Here is a 21536-nt window from a genome sequence, read left to right on the forward strand (position 1 = left end):
AGAAGGAGAGTCACAGAGGCAACGCTATAGGGACAAGCAGGTAATGCAGATAGAGGGAGCAGGGAGCAGGCCAGAGTATGGCAATGGACTCAGAGGGTCCCAGAGCACTGAAGGGATGCACTCCGTCCAAAAAGAACCACCCAAGACCAGTTTCGTGGTGCCATGAAAGAATGCATACAGCCTCCCACCCTTGTTAAAATCAGAAGCTCAGAATTCTGTATGTTAGGTTGAACACATGCAATTGCTAATGCTCAACTGTTTTTACCCACACAGACAGAAATTTCATCGAGTTCAACTTCGGATTCCCCAGTTTTAAAAATATCATGCAGCTCAAACAAGCCCTTTCTATGGAAGAGTTCCTGTTCACAGGCTGCTTGTCTATGACCCCTCCTGGCACAGCCCATGAGCGTTCTTTCTCTCACATAGCAAAGAAACTGGTCGTTTGAAGGTCAGCCCCAGAAAGTCTCAGGTTCTTCCAGAGAATTCCTATCAGTATTCACAGACTAATATTCTTACTTATTTTTACTCAGAACATTTCAATCATATCTGAAGTCTGGGTGGACCCTGTACAATAATAAAATAGCCATCTTGAATAACCAGAAGCTATCCAATTATCTGGGCCGTGATCTATAATGCATCTTCCTTTTTATAGTTGTTTAAATATTTAAATTAAACTTAGTTATAAGTGCATACATACATATACACAATTTATAAAAATCTATGCTTTCTATAGTGACTTTTTTTTCCTTTTCTGCTGACTCCCTCTCCTCCCTATTCCTCCTTATCCATAGCATCTCTGACCCTCAAAGTAGCTGTAATAGCCCCCAGTATGCGCTTCTTCATATTCTTCTCTGTGCTCACCTGGTTCTATACAGATACAAGCAGTCATATAACCATATATGCATATAAACGGATCTTTTTGGTTGTCTAAAAATTAAATCATATTATCTGTACCTCATATCTTATGTCATATTATCATAATATGCTGTGGAATCCTCTCCAAATCAACTGGTGTAGTTCTGATGCATCCTGTTTAATGGCTACATAGATACGTATGGTGGGTACACGTTTACTCAGCCTAAGGTGTTTAGTTGCTTTGCTCCCAGTTGTCTGCTCAAATGGGAAATGATGCAGTGGACATCCTAGTAGAGATGTCTTCATGTTCTGGCGTTATTTCCACAGGCCAGCTGGGCCAGAGGGTCCACGTACTCCTCCTTTGGATAACTACTGCCAGCTTGCTGTGCTAAAATGCTGGCGCCCTGCAGATGTCCACTCACAGAATATGAGGCTCAGGCCTCTCTCACTTCCGACCAGGCTGTGTGTATTCCTTATCAAAACCTCCAGCCCCAGCATGAGTAGGAGTTTTGGCAGAGGAAGGGAAGGCCCAGCCTCGGGCGCGCCCCAGGGACCGGCTGCCCTTACCTGTTGTAGCTGTGGACCAGGTCGAAAATCATCCTGTCTGTTGTGTTGACGAACTTGCACTGCACGGGCATAAACCCTCCATCTGGAGAACACTGGGGTGGCGACTTGTCTCCCACGCCATGGAGAAGACGGCGGTTTCTTATCTCACAGCTCCTCGGACCTACACATTTCCAAGGAAGAGATGTTAAATTCTTATGTCTGAGGAAGGTGTGTGCTCCTGTAGCCTCAAGGCTCATGGTCATACCACACATGTGACCGTTAGGGACCACACAGGGACCAAGGTCTGCAACAGGAGTCCTGCAAATGCTCACTGGAATCCTGCTGACGTGCTGACCATCAGCCAGCAAATGCTATTTGCCCATCAGCTGGAAATATTAGAAGGGACATAACCTTCCTTCAAATGCTTTCGCTTTCTGCATTGAGGGCCAGGGTCTCTGACCTGTCCCAGGGGACAGGTCATGGAGACCTGACCAAGTGTGGTTGTGTGTGGAAAGCAGCCCACGCCCTCCTCTTCTGGGATGCTGGTGCTCCAGACACTTACATCGCACTGGCCTCCCCAGCTGGCGGGTCCCATACACCTCCATCCCGTCGGCATCCACACACCAGCACTGCTCCCGCTGCAGGTCACACTGCGCGGGCTCGTAATCCCCCGACTCCTGACACTGAGGGAGGTAGGATGTGGCTGTGCTGTTAATATAGCCGCTCAGCAAGATTTGCTGCCTGTGCAGCTGGCAGAAGGACAGACCTAAGGCACAAAGAGCAGCGTCAGGGCAGGGCCATCGGGATAGATAGAGGGCCAAGCCCAGGAGCACCCCGCTCCCTCCCTAGAACTGGGAGGGCGTGCCTCCCACAGCTGACAGGGAACCACCAGCCTACGGATGCCAATGAGCTGGCAGTAGGCTCAGGACCAGCGTTCTGACTATGCAGCTTTATTCCTTCCAGCATCCTGTGGACCAAATCAGGGACAAGCAGATTTGAAGTACACGCCTTCTTCGGGGACATGATTAAGGACATTAATCATTTCTGCCCCTATTGATACCTACTGCGTGCCCAGTGTTTCACAATGTTTTAAATCCCCACACATGCTCTGAGGCAGATCCTATATTCCTGTTACAGGTGAGGAGCGTGAGAGCAAGAGACCTGGCCGGGGTCATTCAGCCAGAGGGTGGGGGGAGCCAGCCTGCTCGCCAAGCCAGCCCTGCTGGCTGTGTAAAAATCAGTGTCCCAAACAGCTTTTCTCTTAAGTAATAGCTTTGTTACCAGGCCCAATTCCACCATTTTAAGGTGACCAGCTTAAACTCTTAAACTTTGTTCAAGGCGTAACTATGACCTGCTTTAAATGGGGACTGTGTTTCTTTGACTACTCATGATAGTAATTATTTTAACGGGGAAATTTTCAATCTAAGTCTCAAATTTTAGAAACATTTCAGGTACGAAAACACTTCATGTATACATGGCAACTTTCTGGCATCAGAGGCCTTTGATGTCTGTGCACCGTTTTCCCTGCCTGGCACGCAGGGCAGCTAATTGCTGAATCAGTGACTTGATTGTCCCACTTGATTATCACAGCATTCCTATAAGAAATGGGGCCCATGTGTGGGGACTGTCATCCCAATTCACAGAGGGAGATCCAGCAGGCCAGACTGAGACCTGCCCAGGCACAAGCTCCCTCCTTCCCACTCACATGCTGCAGGCCACCCAGGCTGCCGGCTGCCAGGCAATTCCCTGCCGTCGGTGTCCACACACCAGCAGGAGAGGCCGTCATTGGTGCACTGAACAGACCTGAGGACAGGAGAGACACACCAGGCTGACACCACTGTCAGCCCCTGGAGCCACAACCCGTTAACCTTTCTTCCTTTCTCCTCTTCCAAGTTTTAGTTCATTTACATTGCAGAGAGGAGTGAAGGGGGTGGGTGACTTGGGGAAGGAAAAGCACCCCTTTTCCTGTCTTGCTAACTCTGCAGTATCCGTCCCTGATTCTCCACCCATCTGGTCTGCAGGCGCTGTGGCAGTGCCCACCGTGGTGCATGACCGCCACAACAAGGCGGCAGAGGCTTAAGGCAGTGCCCACCGGGGGCAGGTGAAAGCTCAGGGGGGTCAGAGCCAGCAGAGAGCAGGGCCTGGTTGGGGGTTACGCAGGGAAGCACATTTGTGGGGCTTTCCAAGGGGAGTAATGGCTAAACTAAGGCCAACTGGATGATCAGGTGTCATCCTAGAAGCATAAGAAGGTGAAAGGTGCTCCAGGTAAAGATGTAAAAACAGCACATGCAAAGCCTCCAAGGAGGAGGATCAGGGCCGACTGGAAACTCCAAGTGGCTGGAGCAAGAGAAGTGGAATAGCTGCATAACTAAGGCCGGTAAAGTGAACCTTCCTCCCAACTCCTGCAATGCCAGAATTCCCAGAGATCCAAGCGGGGAGTAGAAAGAAGTAACTCTGTGCACTCTTGGGAGTCTGTAGGAGTTTGCTGCGCATGTTAAGAGGGCAGGGAGGGAGGTTTCACGATGACTCCGGGAACACAGTACAGACAGAGGTCTCCTAGGTCAACGTGAGGGCACGGCACAGGGAACGTGAAATTGCACACACATGCAAAGGATTCCTGTGTATTCTGCTGGGGGAGTTGTTTCGACCAGCACTTCACTCTACAGCAAACAATCCCAGACTCAAGCTCATGTTAAGGCAGCTAAAATCCCCATTCAGAGAGGAGCTCACCAGAGAGGGGTTGGGGAAAGGAGCATGCAGCCCAGAAAGCAGGACTCAGTCAGCAGGACTTGGAGGCAGCCACTGACCTGGAAGTCCAGCAGCTTCTACTTTCCCCACTCGGAGTAGAGGATGCAGGAGAGGAGACACCAAAGCACAAATCATTTCTTCCCCACCACCTTTTATTAAAGCAGTTACGGTAGAAGCTCTGGCAGGGAAGAGGGGGTGCCCTAGGTGCTGGCTGGGAGAAGCAGGGCCCGGGAGAAGGATGGGGCAGGGGAGTGGGGCAGGAGATGCATTTTAAGGGCCCCTAGGACATAAGGGCCCATGTGGCTGAAATGAGCCTTACTGGAAGCTTCCATCCTCTGCACACTGAGGAACATAGTCCGCCTGCTTCAGAAAGGCACTTTCTCTCTGTAGCTCACAGGGACGGAGGGGCTGAGCATCCACCTGATATTCTACAAAAAAGGAAGCGACTCATCAGGAAAGAGTGGGATGGATTCCAGCAACACTGAAGGGCTTGCTTAAGCACAGACACTCTTCTGGGTTTTATTTCTAGCAGCACCATCATAATTAGATTCTAACTTGCAATTTTGCCACTATTCACACTTTTCAAAGATGCCATTAACTCACTTAATCTTCAACACTCCCCTGGGAAGCGATATTTCCATGTTACCCATGGGGCACAAAGCCTGGGGCAATGACAGCGACCTGCTCAAGGTCATGCAGCTGGCAAGGGAAGGACTCAAAATAAACCCTCAGATGGCCCATTCCCCCAGACCAAGGTGGGGCTCGCTCAGGAGCCCCTAAAGGAGGTGTTCTTGAACCCATCAAGCCCTCACTAGATGGCACCTTCCTGGCACAGCGCAGGGACACGAGGAACTCCCGTGGGTCTTATTTTCCATGAAGAGTGTGGGTAACATACAGGAGCTTGCTCAGAAACCGCTGCTGCCTTGTGAGGTGACATTTGCTTCTTTTTCCAGGAGGAAACTGAAGCTTAGACTTATCCAGTCATACAGTAGTTGGCTGAGCGACAGCTAATCTCAGACCAGTTCACACCACAGCCTGACTGGTTTATTTCACTACTTGCTGACTACTTCTTGAATATCTCACAGGGATGACCTAAGCCTTGAGAAAGCCAAGGGAATTAAAAAACAATGTGAATGTCAAAATTCGCTGAAAGGGTAGGGGTTGGGATGAGCTAAAAGTGCATTAGGAAGATCCAGTGTCCCATCTCCCCTCCCCCAGTCACTGGCTCTGGGACCTCAGGCAGGCAGTCTCCCTCTCAAAAACTGTCTCTTCTTCTGAAAGGAAAGAGCGAATAACAGACCTTGGGACATCGGGGGGATTAAATGAGACCACCAGTGTTCTCAGGCCCTGGGGCGGAGCGAGGCGACCTCAGAGCTCCAGCCTGAGAGCCCCCACCAGGGCCCCCGCTCCGTGGCCTCGGGCTCAGAACTCACCGAAGATGTTGGCAGACACCAAGCAGGCTGAGCCCAGCAGACTGAAGACCCGCAGGGCCAAGGCCATTTTTCTGGGCCCCTCCGGGGACGAAGGAGTGGAAGCGGCTGCCACCCCAGGGCTCCAGGCAGGGAGCCTTTATAGAGCAGCTGTGGGTGCTGGCACCCCGCCCGAGGACACTCAGTGAAGCAGTGCCCACCCTGTTTACCCTGCCGGTTTCAAGGAGCTCCTCCACCTGCGTCTGCTCCCGCCGAGCACACTCGTGTGGCCAGTGGGGGATGAGAATCTTCTCAAGGATGTGGGGGAGCAGAACTGGGTGGGGTGGCTTTGAAATTCATGTCTACGGGTGAAGGCTCTGTGGGCAGCAGGCTCAGGCCCACTGGGAGAAAAGCCATTCTTCCCTCCCTCCCTCCTTCGTTCGTTCCTTCCTTCCACCAGTATTGTGCAAAGCCCAACAGAGCAGATACTATTCTAGGCATTGAGGGTATGACAGAAAATGAAACAGGCAAAGCCATTAATACAGAATGCGAGAATCTTACACACACACACACACACCTTCACACTCCTATTTATCCTCCTTTTCCCTCTGTCCCAGGACTTCAGACATTGTAAGCCTAAGGGGAGCAGAATGGTGCCTTCTGCATGGAACCTGTAGATCAGTGCCTTTTTTCTTAGCAAAACCACCCTCCTTCCTTCCTGTCCCTGTGCCCACCTCATCGTCCCCAGCCCCTACCCCCCTCTAGGAAACACAAATAAGAGGAGAATGAGTGCCTGGTGGCCATAGTGGCTTTCAGGGGATAGAGACCATGAAGAGTACATGCTCATGAGATGCTGGGATGTTAATATTATTGGTTTTCTCATTTTGCAGATGACATCATGTCAGGCAGAGATGGGTGTGCAGAAGAAACCTCCCAGGTTAGGGGACAGGGACAGGTAGCGGCAGGGGTGGTTTAAGAGCAAGGGAGACCTCGCTGAGGTGGCCCTGGAAGGGAGAGGGAGGGTGGGTGCAAGTCAGGAGGGACATGGTCCCAGGGAGAGGCCAGGGGACAGCTCTGCACCAGCAGGACGGCAGGACCGCTGAGCCTGATATAGAGTTGCTGGGAGTATCACAGTGCCTGACACAGCCCCTGAGTATAAGATGTACCCAGTGGGGGCCACTAGCATCGTTACATGATACAAACTACAGATGTAAAACCTGACAGTTATTTCCACTGGCAGGGTGTGGGATTAAAAATGGGTGAGAATCCCTGCTGTGCACACCCTTCCAAGGGACCCGCACATCTATGGCAGTGGCTGTGGCTGTGGCTCCGGCTCCAGCAAGACTTCTCGGTCAGCTTCAGGTCCACTCTGCCTGGGCGCTCTGCACGCATTTCACAGTCACGTCCCAAAGAGAACTCCCCAACACGCCAGCCAGTGTGGCACCTCAGCATGCCTTTGCTTCTAAGAGCAAATCCGAGTGCCCTCCTCAACCTCTTGCCTGGCATCTCATCAGCCTCCAGATCCTACCAGCAAGCCCTTCTCTGGGCCTCCCGCCCACCCGGCCCTAGGCAGGCTGCGGCTCCAGCTGTAGGGGCCGGGGATGGAGACACTGCGCAGGTGTTTGGGAGGTCAAGATCATCCATCATTGGCAGGTACTGGAGTTCACTAACTGTGGGGAGTGAGGGGGACTACTTCAGAATGAGACCTAGGTTTCAGACCAAGATAATTCGAGCACATGTGTTAGCATTTACTGAAAGGAGATAGGAGAGGAAGATGAGAGAGGAAGAATTCCCCCACCAGCCCCCATTGCCTGGTCACACGGGCCACACTATGGGGAGCCAGCAGCATCTCTTTCCTCCGATAACATAGGAAGTTTAGCATTGTGAGCACCTTGCCATTTCTCCATTGACAGGCATGCTAAAGCAGATAAGTTTTATAAAATGTGTAACAGGGCTAGTTTACTGCAAACCCCACTCACCATGCTCCCCACCAGCCCAAAATACATGCAGAGCTAGCACAGGTCAACCTGTGTGCTGAGTCATTCTCACTGGCCTGGCGCTGGGAAGCAAGAGTAGAATTCATGCTCCTGGCCTGGGCCGGGGGGCTCTGCTCCACTGGGTTTGGTGTTTTAGGGACGCTGGCCTCAGGCCAAGAAGCAGTCAGGCTAGTCCAGCCTGGGAGCTGGCTCTACTGCAGACCCCACCTGGAGTACGGTCAGCTCCTCGGCACGACACTCAGTGGGCTGGATGCAGAGCGCCGAGAAGGAGAGGTGCTTTTCTCCACCCCAGCAACAGAGCGGGGAGCTTGTAGAGAACCCCACCAGCTCTGGCTCCTCACCATGAAAACCTTTCTCATAATGACTCAGCTGCCTGTTGCTGCTCTCACCTGGTCCCCACTGAGCTGGAGAACACGCAGGCTCCCACCGCAATGCCCTCACCTGACCTTCTCCACCTGCCCCTGGCCCAGGCCCCCATTGCTCTGGTCACCTCTTCATCACCATCCTGCCACCTCTGTCATCCTCCTTAGCCTGAACCCAACCGCTCAGACTTCTCCTTCTGCTCCTTCCTTCTCTGTACCGGGGCACTGGGTACCACTAGCACTTAGTCAAGATTTGGGGAATGAATGACTGGACTACAGAAGAGGAAATTGCTTCAAAACAAACATCAGATGCCACTGCTGCTGACACCCATCAGCTGCGTCCCCCCACAGAATCACTTACCAGCCGTCTCTCCCTAACCCAGCCTGCCTCCCCATTGCTGGGGGTCCTGCTGCGCTGGGCAGCTTCTCCTGCCTCCCACTACCCACCGCCTAGGAGCCACACCCCACCTTCTCCTGGGTTTACTGAAGACGTTTGTTTCTCTAGTCTCTTTTCAAAGCAATTTTGTCTCCCATGCAACTCATTTGCCCACTTGTGCTAGCCTACCCTGGCCTTCAAAGCCCCATTTTCTATTTGAAATCTGGCGAGTGTGCCTTCTAGCATCGCAGCCTTTCTCCCAAGCAACACTCCTTTGTTCTATCTTCTTAAAGTCTGTTTTCCATCTTCCAAGGCTTTGGTGCTGGTTGTAAGAAAGAAGCATACCTTTCTAATGACTGCATTTCCCCTTTGATTTCCTGGGCAAGCCTGACTCCTAGAGATACAGTGTTTCAAAGACGGAACTTAAAATTTGTAGTAATTTCAATGAATTCTTCTCTTTCTCAAATTACAAAGATAGCATATTATAATTATCCTCTCACAATCCTTTAACTTTTTTTAATGAACTGACTTCACAGTTTTAGACTTACAGAAAAATTGAGCACATAGTACAGAAAGTCCCATATACCCTCTTCCACATGGTTTCCCTTATTACTAACATATTGCTTTAGTGGGGTGAATTTGTTGTAATGAATGAATGAATATTTACACATTAAAGTTTGTAATTTACATTATTTCACTCTTTGTGTTGTAATTTTTTTGAAATTTTTCAAATTATCAACTTATCCAAAACTGAAATACTAGTAGAGTTCTCAATACTCTTTAATCAATTTCACCCAATGTCAATATCTGACATAACCATACTGCAGCTATCATCAATACAATGCTAACTATAGACTTCAATAGAATTTATCCATTTTTCTAGTAATGTCCTTTTTTTCTGTAAGATCCAATCCAGGATTGTACATTTCATTTACCTATAAGGTCTCCTAGAAAATATTACAGAATATACAAAAGATTTAGGACAACTAAGTGAGTTTACCAATGTCAGAGGATACAACATATTTTTAAAAATCAAGTTTATTTATAGTCTAGAAATTAAACATCTGAAAACAAAATTGAGAAAACAGTTCCACTTACAATATCATCAAGAATACTTAGAAATAAATTTAGCAAAATAAGTGTGAAAATCTGAACACTGAAAACTATAAAACATTGCTGAGAAAAAAATATAAAAATCCTAAACAAATGGAGAAATATACCATGCTTTTGGATCAAAGGACTCAATAGTGTTAAGATGGTAATTGATCTGTAGATCCAGAGCAACTCCTGTTAAAATCCCAGCAGATTTTTTAAAGAAGTTGGCCACCTGGTCATAAAACTGTTATGAGAAAAAAAAAAAAAACTGGAAATGGCAAAAACAAAATGGAAAGAATATACTTAAAGGAATTATGCTACCTTCCAACATTAGTATAAAACTGCAGTAATCAAGACAATGTAGTATTTGCATAAAGACAGACATAGAGAATACAGGGCAGAAATAAATCTACATAATTATGGCCAATTGATCTTCGACAGAGGCACCTAGGTTATTCAAAGGGAATATCATCTCTTCAACAAATGGTACTGGAGCAATTGGATATTTACATGCAAATTAGAAGGAGATACCACCACACACTTATTAGAATGGCTAAAATCCAAAACACTTGCAACACAAAATGATGACAAGGATGTGGAGCAATGGACTCTCACTCATTCAAATGCCCATAATTTTTTGTCCATTTCTGGGTTCTCTTTTCTGTATCATCAGTCTACGTCTCTATCTTCATGCCACTTATACAGTATCATGATTAGCTTCATTGTAAGGCCCCGAATCAGAAACTCTTAAGTACTTTGTTCAAGATTGCTTAGGCTATTCTTGTCCATTTCCATATAGGTTTTAGAATCAGCTTGCTATTCTGTCTCACAAAGTCTGTGGGGTTTTACTTGTATTATATTCACTGGTCAGTTCTGGGAGAACCGACATTTGAACAGTATTGCGTCTTCCAACCTGTGATCTTGCTATGTCTTTTTATTCTCTATTCTAGTCTGTTTTGTAGTTTTCTGTGTACAGGTTCTGCGTTATATTTTTTTGCAGATTTACCACTAAGTACATATTTTTGATTCTACTGAAGATGGTATTTCTTTAAAATTCCAATTTCTAATAGCTCATTGCTAAATAATTAGTTTTAGTAGTATTTTGGTAGATACCTTATTTTTCCATGTACACGGCACCTGCAAATGTTTCCTCTGCTCTTCCAAGTGATGCCTCCTAGTTTTCTTCATTGTCTAGTGCATGTCGCTTTAGCAGGACCTCCAGATCATGATGGATAGAAGTGGCGATATGGACATTCTGGCCCAGTTCCTTATCTTAGGGAGGAAAGTATCCATTTACCATTATGATGTTAGGGTAAGTTTCTTGGTAGATGCCATTTATAGTTATGTCAATTTCTGGCCATTCCTTTTCTAATAGTTTTTAATCACGAATGGATGTTGGAATTTATGAAATGCCTTTTATTTGAGATTAACATATACTTTTTATATTTTTATGAATATGATGTAATTCATTGATTTTTGAATACTTTGTATTACTGTGGAATATGATTTGATCTTGATATATTAGCTTTTCTATATATGCCAGTGAATTCAGATTGTTAATATTTTGTTGAGGATGTGATATTTGTCAAGGGGCACATATATGTATTGGCCTGTAATTTCCTTTCCTTGTGGTCTTTTCTTGGTTGTGGCATGAGGTCAAAATTGGTTTTGAAAAGTATGTGTTGCTTTCTTCTCTGTCAATGTTTGTGTAAAATTGAGATTTCTACCTTAAGTATTCGATAGAACCCACATTTAAGCCTGGAGTTTTGAGGAAACATTTCTAATTAAAAATTCTATTTAATTTCTTTTTGAGTCAGGTTTTGGTAATTTAAGGAATTTCTCCATTTCATGGAAGCTGTCAAATTTATTGGCATATAATTTTTCAAGATATCCCTTTTAAAATAATTGTCTGTTGCATGCAGTTATGTCCCCTTTTCCACTCTAATTTTTTATTGGTCTAAGTAGGAGTTAATAATTTTATCATCCTGTTCAAAGAACCAGCTTTTGGGCTTATATTGGTTTCCCTATTGTTTGTTTAGTATTTCCATTGATTTCAGCAGATATCATTTCCCTTCCTTTTCTACTTATTTTGGTTTTGCTTGTTTTTCTAGTTTTCCAATTTTAGCTCAATGATTTTGTACCTTAATTGCATTTTTTTAAATTGGGGTGTAACTGATATATATTAGTTTCAGGCTTACAAAACAATGATCCAGTATTTGTATATATTGCAAAATGATCACCCCATAAGGCTGGTTAAAAATCTGTGAACTTTTCTTTTTAATATAAGCATTTAAAATAAATTTCCCTCTTATATTGCTTGAGCTGCATCCTAATCTTAGCATGTTGTTTTCATTTTCACTCAATTAAAAATATTTTCTAATTTTACAGCTTTTTTGAGTCACAGGCTATTTACAAGTATGTTGATAATTTCCATTTTGTTTTTTTCCAGGTATCTAAGATTGATTTCCAGTTAATTCCACTGTCACGATTTCAATTATTTTAAATGTATGGAAATTTATCTTATAGCCCAGCCTGGCATACAGTCCACTTTTTTGAGTGTTCCATGTGTACTGGAAAAGGAAATTTGTGTCATGATGTTGGGTGAAATGTTCTATAAATGTCGAGTAGGTCAAACTGACTATTTTTGTTCAAGTCTTCTGTATACTGATTTTCCATCTACTTGTTCTATCAGTTAGTGTTAAAGGAGGGTTGATATCAACTATAACTGTAGATTTTTCTATTTTCTATTCAGTGATGTTAGCATTTATCTCATGTATTTTGATACTCTATTAATAAGCCTCTAAGTACATTTTTAAATTATAGTTAGCTATTTTGTATGTGTGTGTGGAAAAAAGTATGAAAGAATGATAGATGAGGACCTGTAAGGATAAAAGAAAGTTTTTATACTTAATCTGTTAGGAAATAAATGGAAAGGCAAAAATGAAAATATAAAAATGTTGTAAAATTTTTCAAATGTTAAGGAAGGGTAGCTTGTGTCTTTTTAAGTAGATATTAAGTAGCAAAATTGTACTGATTCTATTACATACATTTAAAAGTGATAACAGGTTGATTTAAATATGCCAGGATTTATAAACTGGACACCATAGCCTTTGCAACTGTTAAAATTTATGGTGAACAATTCCAAGTGGCAAAATCAAAGCCCATGGCGTGGAGCAGCGCCTCAAGTGTGCCTCTTCCTCACTGCCCACACTTCTTCCTCTCTTCATTCCAATCTCCTTGGATGGTCTCCTAAAGAAACTAAGTACACTTAAGTTTTGTCTCCAGATCTACTTTCAGTGATGCCCAAAGATGACAACTACCAGGAGCAGATAATAATTTCTCAAAATTCCTGAGAGAAGTCACAGTCTAAAGACCACTGTTTAAATTAACATATGTATTCTATTTCCCCCGAACCCGTCTACCTACAAGTCTAATTATCTTTCCTTTCTTTTGCCTCTTTGGTATCACCTATCTCATTAAAAAGATGCTTTTCATGCTTCTATTAGCCTATAGCCTGTAATCTTAACATTAACTCCATATCCAGCAATATAATTTAATGGCTGGCATAAAACACAGTGTCTATGAAGTAGACACTCATTACATCTATGTTTAATTTTCAACTTTACATAATCTAGTAAGAGTGTCTAGGTACTTTATTCGTGTCATTTAATTCTCAAAACAAAGTTCTAAGTTAGGCATTATTCCCATTTCAGAAAAAAGGAAACCAAAGCTCAGAGAGATCATAGCTAGTAAACTGCCAGAGTGAAAATTTGAGTAGAGGAATTGCAAAGTTCATCAGGATTGCCTTTTCCACTATACCAAGTTATTATTCACTGGCATAGTTCCTCCATAGCTTGGTACAATGCAGAACCACAAGAGGCCTTCAATCACGGACTGCTTCTCTTACAAAGAGGAATTGAAGCTTGAAGAAGTGTCTGGATTTGCAGAGACACAACAAAGAAGAGTTTTACAGAAGAGGGAAATGATACGAAGGCAAGACATGGAACACTGTCTGTCTAACAGTGAGGCTATACTTAAATGAATTTGAGAATTGGTTAGGTAAAATAAAAAAGACCCAGATTACACAGACCTAATTTGGTTTGAAGTAGGTAGTCACTAGTGGTTTCAGAGAAGAAATGGTAATGTCAAGACTAGTTGAAACACACCTACTAGGAAGAGAACATGAGCTTGAGTGGCACAGGACTTGCCATCTTCAACCTGTCACTTACATCTTTTCCAGAACAAGTTTCTAACTGTCTCTCAACTTCAGCTTCCCTATCTTCAACATAATCCTGTTTTACCTGCCCACAAAAGAAGTAAATTAGATACTGCGGTAACATGGACATATGGCACAGAGCAGGCACGCAATTCTAATCCTCTAGTCTGGCAGTAACCATTTTGATGAATGAGAATGAAGACAAAGTTGCAATTTCAGAGGACATCAGTAATACCTCCATAGTGCAGTTTTATAAGAAATGGTGGGCTACTAGTGGGACTGGGGAGAAAAATTACACTACCACTTTGAGGAACCAGCACATGAGTGGTGAAATGGAAATGGGGAGGTCTGTGAGTTTCAAGCTGGGGCCCTAAGGGCAATGTTACATAAGAGAGTAAGCTGGCAGGAGAGCCAGTTCACTGGAGGGGATGTGAGGGTGTTCCCGTTTTGAATATGTAGAATATGAACATCTGAAATACACCAGTGTAAGAGTGGTAGGAAAAAGGACTTTACCTGAAGTTATGAGGATAACCAAGTTCCTTTAAAGAAAGAGTGCACTGTTTTTAAGTTTGAAAACAGCAAGTCAGTACAACCAACCACCCTCAAGTATGAGGCAGTACAAACTGCATTTATCAGTAACATAATAAGAAGGACCTCTCCCGACCAATGCTCATTCTATTCTGTCTGGGTAGCACTGAAAAGCTATCTTTTCAAGAATTACCCTATTTTATTGCTTATATTTAAATGCATATACTTATAATTTTAGGTAAGACTATTTTAAGAAAATTAACTCATCTGAAACCTCTCACAATGGACTTCTCAAAAACAAATTCACTCTCTTAAACAAAGGTGCAGCCTATAGTTGCTAAAAGGTTTCAACCTACTGTTGGTAAATTCTGTATCAAATGGATATGTGTATACAAGTAATCTGATAGAGATTTACTTTAAAAATCTAAATTAAAAAATTCAGACTCTCAATTCATATACATAAAAGCAAAGCAAAAATTTAGCAATCCAATTAACAGAACTTCCAGTTTGTTGGCTGCTAACAAAAAAAGTGGTCTAATTTTAGGATACTACAAGAAAATGCATATTAATTTAATAATGGTCACCAGGGACTGAGAAGTTAAGTGCTACTGCATTAAAGGTCTTCTGTGTGACAAGAATCTAGGCAACACCACTACTCATAGGTTAAGTTGCTATTTGCTCCATTCTGAAAAAAAGGAGAAAAGGAGACAGAAATTTCAATATCTAGAATTTAACCACAACAGGTAAAAGATGAGAGCCATTATTTTTAAACACAAACGAAAGATAAGAGTATCAATCTTGAAATACAGACTTTAGCAAGTTTACTCCACACATGAAATGCACCCACTATTCCTTTTACTTTAATATGCAAATTTAAGCAACTACCCCGCATCAACTCTACTAAAGCTTTTCATTTCTCAGTAAAATCTTTGGCAAACTCAACGTATCACAAGTAAATACACAGAACCACACTTTAGGTCTATTGATCTTTGGCACAGTTGTCAAGCTGGAGAATATCAAAAGCAATGAAAATGTCTAATGACTGTTCTGCACATTCTTTCAATCGTCTTTACATCCAAAATATAAGGCCGCAAAAAAACAAGCTGCAGTTTTAGGATATATGGAATAGTTTTAATAAAGAGTTTTACATACAGTACCTTACATACAGAACAGTGTGTTTGCAAATTTAAATATTATCTGAATGTACAGTGGCATGTATTCTTATCAAAGATAAATTCAAGTTTACTGTCTGTCAGTTCTAAAATGCATTTATACAGATTGCTAGAACTGATAAACAGAATGAGGCATAAAATATTCAAGTGTTATATGTCATCAAATAGCCCCCTCTTAACAGTCTTTTCCCCCTTTTTAAAAAAGTTTCAAAACCTGTACATATATTTTTAATTTTTAAAAACAGTCTGTTAAAAGGTAACATTTCATGTTTACCACCAATTCTTATAGTCTGTAGTATTAAAACTAGATATGTGTAGATATAAATATGTGTAGATTATGTACATATGTACGTTGAGTGTTTGTTTCAAACAAGCATACACACTTCCGCACACCTGCATTATGTAGCACTGGGACAGCACACACCTCACAAGAGCACTGGCAGACAGGAGGACTGAGGCTCAAAATCCAGCAAGAGCTAACACAGCAACTTAGTTGCCTTTGGTTTCAGAAATTTGTCCATTTGTGATCAAAGCCAAAGTTTTGAGTGCACACCTATTTTTTAAAAATAAAATTCACCTTCAAAAATGAAGCTTTCCCAGAATTCCACTACCAGCAGTTTAAAAAATCCACAGCCACAAATTATTTTGTTACTTTGTCACTCCTCATCCCAGCTGAGGTTATTTACAGTTTTTTTTCTGAAGGCAAATATCAAGCATACTCAGGTTCAATCTGTACATTGAAGCCTGAGTACTGCAGTTCAACTATATATATTACATGTGTCGTACATGACATACACGCTTCTGACGCACTGATGGTGTATGTAAGACTTAAGCTGAGAGAACTCCCACAGTATTTAAAATACTCTTTCTAGCAGTGTCCTCATCATTTGGCACAATGATCCTTCTACAAGCCATTTGGTTTTTAATGAGATTAATGCCTGCAATAAATTCTAATTATTTGGTGTTTGTTTTTAAAATATCATAATGAAGTAAGAATTTCCTCAACCGTTTTCCTCAGAAGTGAGGTTTCTACTATCAGTTTTCTGATTAAGGATAATCATCACCTAAGAAACAGCTCATGATCCTATGTAAGTTAAAATACTCTGTGCAGCTGGATCAACTGCAGAGAGGACAGTTCTTACAGCAACCTTACAGAACTCTCCAGAATTTAAATTTCCTCTGCAATTTTGTTTTTGGCCAAATGCTGGTTTATAAACATGAATCTTTCTACTAAAAACTATATAAATACACCATGTTTCTTTCTATAGATATCTCAAGCTTCATGTAAGTGACTACTCAAAAATCCTGCCAATTCAATTCCCTCTGTATAGATTATATTCTACTTCATTGATCCAAATATAACATTAACATTTGTAAGCTTGCTTATAAATTGTTTTTTTATATTAGATTCCTTGATAAATTGTTTTCCATTTTCCCTTCTAAGGTACCATTCTACTACTGAAGCCACAAATCAGTAAACGACCAAACATCACTAAGCTTGTTAACTATCCACTTGCAGTCATGTGGATAATGAAACTCATTCACGGAAAAGAGCCACCTTCTTTTCATTAGGTTTTCACTACCGTCATACGGAGCAAAGGGTTGCTATTTGTTGTACTTTGCCCATGTCCATTAGGAGCTGTTTGATGTGGCGTTTAAGTTGAGGCAGTCTTGCGAGAGGATCAGGTGGCTCCAACTCTCCTGTGAAATCAAGCCAGCTTTCCAGAACTAAAAGAGAGGAGAGAATAATCAAATTTAAACAGTACCTGGAAGAACAATCACAAAGTGGTACAATTAGAAAGGTGCAAAAGTGATGGAGCCAGAATTCACTTCTATTCAGAAAGACAATATATTCAAGCCATTTCTGGGCACTTTAGCATCCTTTAAATCTTACCACACAAGAGTTTTAGTCCCTCTTGGTAACCTTTATCTGTTATGTCATCTGCTATTACAGTAGATAATTTTTCCTGTTACAGACATAAACTAACTGCATTTTGAATGCCAACTTTTACTCTCTTTTGCAGTAAAAGCAACAGCTCCCTGAGCCCAATCAAGCTTTCTATTGATTTTGGCTTAAATCGTCTTTACTTCATTTTACATGAAACTTAGATACTCTAACCATACATATTTTTTTAACCCCAAAGTTCTTTTTAACAAAGGAAAGGTGGTGGCAGTTTCTCAGTATCCTTTTCAGTCTATTATCATTACTAAAAAAAGAAATGCAAGCATATTAGAAATCCAGGTAGACTAAAATTAATTACATTCTACATTTTTATCAACAATAGAGGATAGTGTCAAGCTGCACTTTTTTCTTCAAAAATCTACTCAAAACATTAAATTAACTCTTCAGCTAAACAAAATCCAAATGGAAGATGCTTCTGACATGGATTTCCATTTCCCCTTTTCTCAAGCAAAGCAGTAGAAGCTCTAGCTTAGTGTGGGACAGAGGTGACACATGATTTTGCAAATTAAAAACAAAAAGCATAAATACAATCTATGAGCTAGGGGAAGGAAACAAGTCAGAAAGCACAGGAAAAATACTGGATTATGTATTTGGTATTCTATAAATTGCTCCATTTTTTCAACTATGAAATGGGGATAATATCTTTTTTCTGTACTCCTCAGGCTTCTATGCAATAAAATTAAAATATAGAAGAAAACCATTTGAAAGTCTGTACAGAAATCTCTAAGTTTTCTGTACAGTTTTCCTACTTAATCCTGCAGGGCTTTTCTGTTGTTGCTAATTTCATTTAACAAATACTGACCAAAGTGAAACAAAGATACAAATGTTTTTCCCCATATTGTAAATACGTTTAAAGTCTTTATGCTGGCTTTCAAAGACAACCCAGTTCAATGACATTAGTAAATATTCCGTATGTGCTCTATAGTGAACCTGGTAGATAGATAGTATTTAATGTGCACCTAAAAAAAACAAAAAAACCCAAGGTAATATCCAGTCATACTGCCTTGAGCCTAAAAGACCCCAAATGCCAGCTGTGTTAAACACAATGTAAAGGGAACATCTATAGTTTTCATCCCATAGTTTAAAGAACTTCAAATAACTTCATTATAATCATAAACACACTTTACGTATTACAGTAATTGTATTTTTGTCCTTTCTTAAAATTACCATCAACTTCCTTTTCTATTAGGTCCATCCTGCTGGTGACTTCATTCTGCACGTTCTCTATGTGTGTGAGGAGGTTGAGCTGCCACTGGAGATGTGAGTCTCCTGGGTCTTCAGGGACCTTCTTATCCTTATAAACAAATACCGTATTCTTTTCAGCTGGATTCTTTTCCAAAGAACCATTGCAAAAAAAACAAAGAACTGGATGAAACATATTATTATAAAGGGAAAGATACATGAAAACCGCATTACTCACAATGATCCGTGATATTGAATCTGACTTCTAGAATATTTTTAAAGGAAGCACTTGTACGTTATTAAATGAGTAACATTTGGTCCTAAGAGTAGACATGCCCACTTTTTCTCTCCACAAGGCCTAGCACAGTGCTACGTAGGATACAATTCACTCAATAGGATGCACTAAATAAATGAAGTTGCAAAGCATATTCTATAACTAGAAAGTCCAGGTACTTTAGATCATTTCTTCATTTAATCTAAACTGCTGACTTAAGTGGAATGAAGGCAAAAAGCAATGATGGAAAAATCAAGAAAATTGGCAAAGGCCAGTAAAGGCTCTAATTCACAGTAGACTGGACTTTACTGCTAGATAAAGTAAGTGAGGTGAAGGAAAGATAATCTTTTAAAAACTTAAAAAGTACAACTGCTTAACACCCACGCACAATATGAACTCAGACTCACTAGAGTTAACTCATTTTATAAGAGGGATATTAATTTGACAAAATAATTTACCACTGATTTCATAAAATATAAGCTTCTCAACTTCAGTTAAATATTTATCTATAGTGACTACCTGACAGAAGACAACAGAAAAATAAAGAAGTAATTTTAAAGTGGCATTGCTAATTAAAAATCAATTAAAAAAAAAAAGGCACAGCACAATTGTCCAAGACAATCCCAGTTAAGAGGATATACGTTTATAAACATTCATTATACACAGAGCTCTAAAAATTCAGCTTAATGAATAATGAGATTAATACCCATATACAAATATGCTAAAAATTTTAAAAAGAGGATTAGAGTGCTACCTTTCATCTGAAACACATATTAAAGAACCACAAATTACATTCATACATACACACCCATATGTACTCTCATGTTCTCACGAACATTTTCATTTGGAAAAAAAATGGCTCATGATTTTGGGTGGTATCTAAGTGTGCTTATAAAACTGAAACCTTTGTTAGGGCAAAAGACTACAGAATTGATGAAATTCTGATAACTGATGTTCAAATAACCAGTGTTTTCTTGTGGAGAAAGCAAAATATGCCTACCTAACAAGGTACTTGTGAACCTAGAAGTACAGGTAAAATCTGGGAATTCAGTGTGTTTTATTTATGAAATGTTCCTCTGTTCTATTATATTTTCCCAAGCAAAGCAAATGAACTAGTTATACCTTTTCAGGCATTCCACCTTCTTTCACTGAGTACTGTAAACGGCTTTTATCTCTCATGTAGAATTCCTGTTCTTCTTCAAAACTAATGTCATCATCATCTGAGCCCCCTGGGTCCACAAGAGATCTGCAGTCTTGCCCAAGACTTGGTGGCTTTTGGTAGCTGTGCTCACTTGTTATATAAGTGCCTTCCATTTTCAGGGGCAAACGAGGTGGCTCCTTATGGTTTTGTACATGATATTTCTTTTCTTCCACATTAACCATGTCTTGCACTGCTATTTTTTTCTCTATCCCAGCAACTACTTGACCTTGGTCTTTTCGCTTTCCAGGACACGCCCAGAGATGAAGGTCAGGATGATGTTTATTCCTTCAAACAAAGTTGGAGAAATGGCAGTTTGGGAGAAAAAGAAATCTAGTAACAATTTTAATGCCATGGTAAATTTCAGAATGTAAAATTATACAGTTAATACTATATATAGTATAATATACATTATATTATATATATACAATATATAATATATTGTATATATAATATATAATTATATTGTATATAATATATTATATATTGTATATATAATATATATAATATATAATTATTATTACTATAACTTTTGGTTATTCATGCCTTTTGTATGCTGAGTGTACTGATTCAGGCAGACTGATCCTCAACTCCCTGTTGAAAACATATACCACAACCAGGGAGGAAACTAAGTTAGGAGATCAGAGACTCAAAACAAAGCAAAGGTATTTGTTAGGTTAACTTGCCCCAGAATTTCACATAGAAAAATAATGAATGTAATTCTGCTGATAGCTCACATCATCATGTGATATATGTACTTCTTTTTCTGATTTTTCATTGTATTTTTAAAAACTGTACAACACGAAAAACTTTTATGTGAGCATATTTTAAAATCTTTATTCAATCAAAAAATCATACTTGCTCATGACAAAAACATTTGGACTATAAATGTGAACAAAGTAAAAAACTTCCTGCCATGGCAATCATAAATAGCTGATGTATAATCTTCCAGATTTTTTCTATACATGTATTTTTAAAATGGGTAAGCATACACTTTTTCTTTTTATATAAACAGGATTCTCATACAACTGGCCTTCTTCATATGTAACACATGTGGCACCTTGCCATGGCAGTACATATAAATTTCCCTACTTTCCTTCTAGAACCTGAATGGTACTAATGTACCACAGTCTGGTCTAGCCAACCAATTCCCTACAATAGATGTGTGTACATGTTTGTGTGTGTGTATCTTTGCATGTAAACAGGAATATTTCAGTTAGATAAATTTTTAGAATGGAATTGCTGAGTAACATATGAACATTTAATTTTGACAGGTACTATTCAAGTGGCACTCTCCCCAACTGCCTAGGATAGTGCCCTTTTACAAATCCCACCCTCACTAAACATGAGCATATTGCAAAGTTACTTCTGCAGCAATTACATTATCTGGTAAGTAAAACAGGAATCCGTTCACCAGAGTTGATGTGCAAGGAAGATCTTCGGGAGGCATCAACCCTTCAGAAGGCTCAATAATGTTTGCAAATTAATAGTTTCCAAGTTAAACAACAGGAACCAAATTAGTGTTCTTCTGGTAATACCAGAGTATTGTTTCTAAAATTAAGAATTTTATCTTTTGGACCCCTAATTATATCCAGAAATACAAACATTCTTCCAC

At 41.0% G+C, this 21536-nt stretch overlaps 2 protein-coding genes across 11 annotated transcripts in view; both read right to left on the bottom strand.

Annotated features, from left to right (window-relative positions):
- Window positions 1–5916, bottom strand: part of TG (thyroglobulin) — a 249643-nt gene extending 243727 nt beyond the window's left edge. Inside the window, exons 1-5 of the mRNA XM_036890501.2 lie at window positions 5583–5916; window positions 4469–4577; window positions 3107–3204; window positions 1964–2167; window positions 1423–1582 (exon numbers count right to left, since the gene is read on the bottom strand). Of these exons, the coding sequence (XP_036746396.2) occupies window positions 1423–1582; window positions 1964–2167; window positions 3107–3204; window positions 4469–4577; window positions 5583–5649 (638 nt within the window). The 5' untranslated portion in view covers window positions 5650–5916. The remainder of the gene's footprint in view (window positions 1–1422; window positions 1583–1963; window positions 2168–3106; window positions 3205–4468; window positions 4578–5582) is intronic.
- An 8930-nt stretch (window positions 5917–14846) lies between these two features.
- PHF20L1 (PHD finger protein 20 like 1) overlaps window positions 14847–21536 on the bottom strand; it is an 80499-nt gene continuing 73809 nt past the window's right edge. For 9 of the 10 annotated variants that reach the window (XM_057497732.1, XM_036890471.2, XM_036890470.2 and 6 more), the window contains 3 exons: window positions 19846–20209; window positions 18435–18597; window positions 14847–17032 (listed from right to left, as the gene is read on the bottom strand). In XM_057497732.1, the coding sequence (XP_057353715.1) occupies window positions 16890–17032; window positions 18435–18597; window positions 19846–20209 (670 nt within the window). In that variant the 3' untranslated portion in view covers window positions 14847–16889. The remainder of the gene's footprint in view (window positions 17033–18434; window positions 18598–19845; window positions 20210–21536) is intronic. The other variant, XM_036890469.2, reaches the window with a different exon arrangement.

The sequence above is a fragment of the Manis pentadactyla genome, chromosome 3 (genome assembly GCF_030020395.1).
Source record: "Manis pentadactyla isolate mManPen7 chromosome 3, mManPen7.hap1, whole genome shotgun sequence".
NCBI classification, from domain to species: Eukaryota; Metazoa; Chordata; class Mammalia; order Pholidota; family Manidae; genus Manis; species Manis pentadactyla.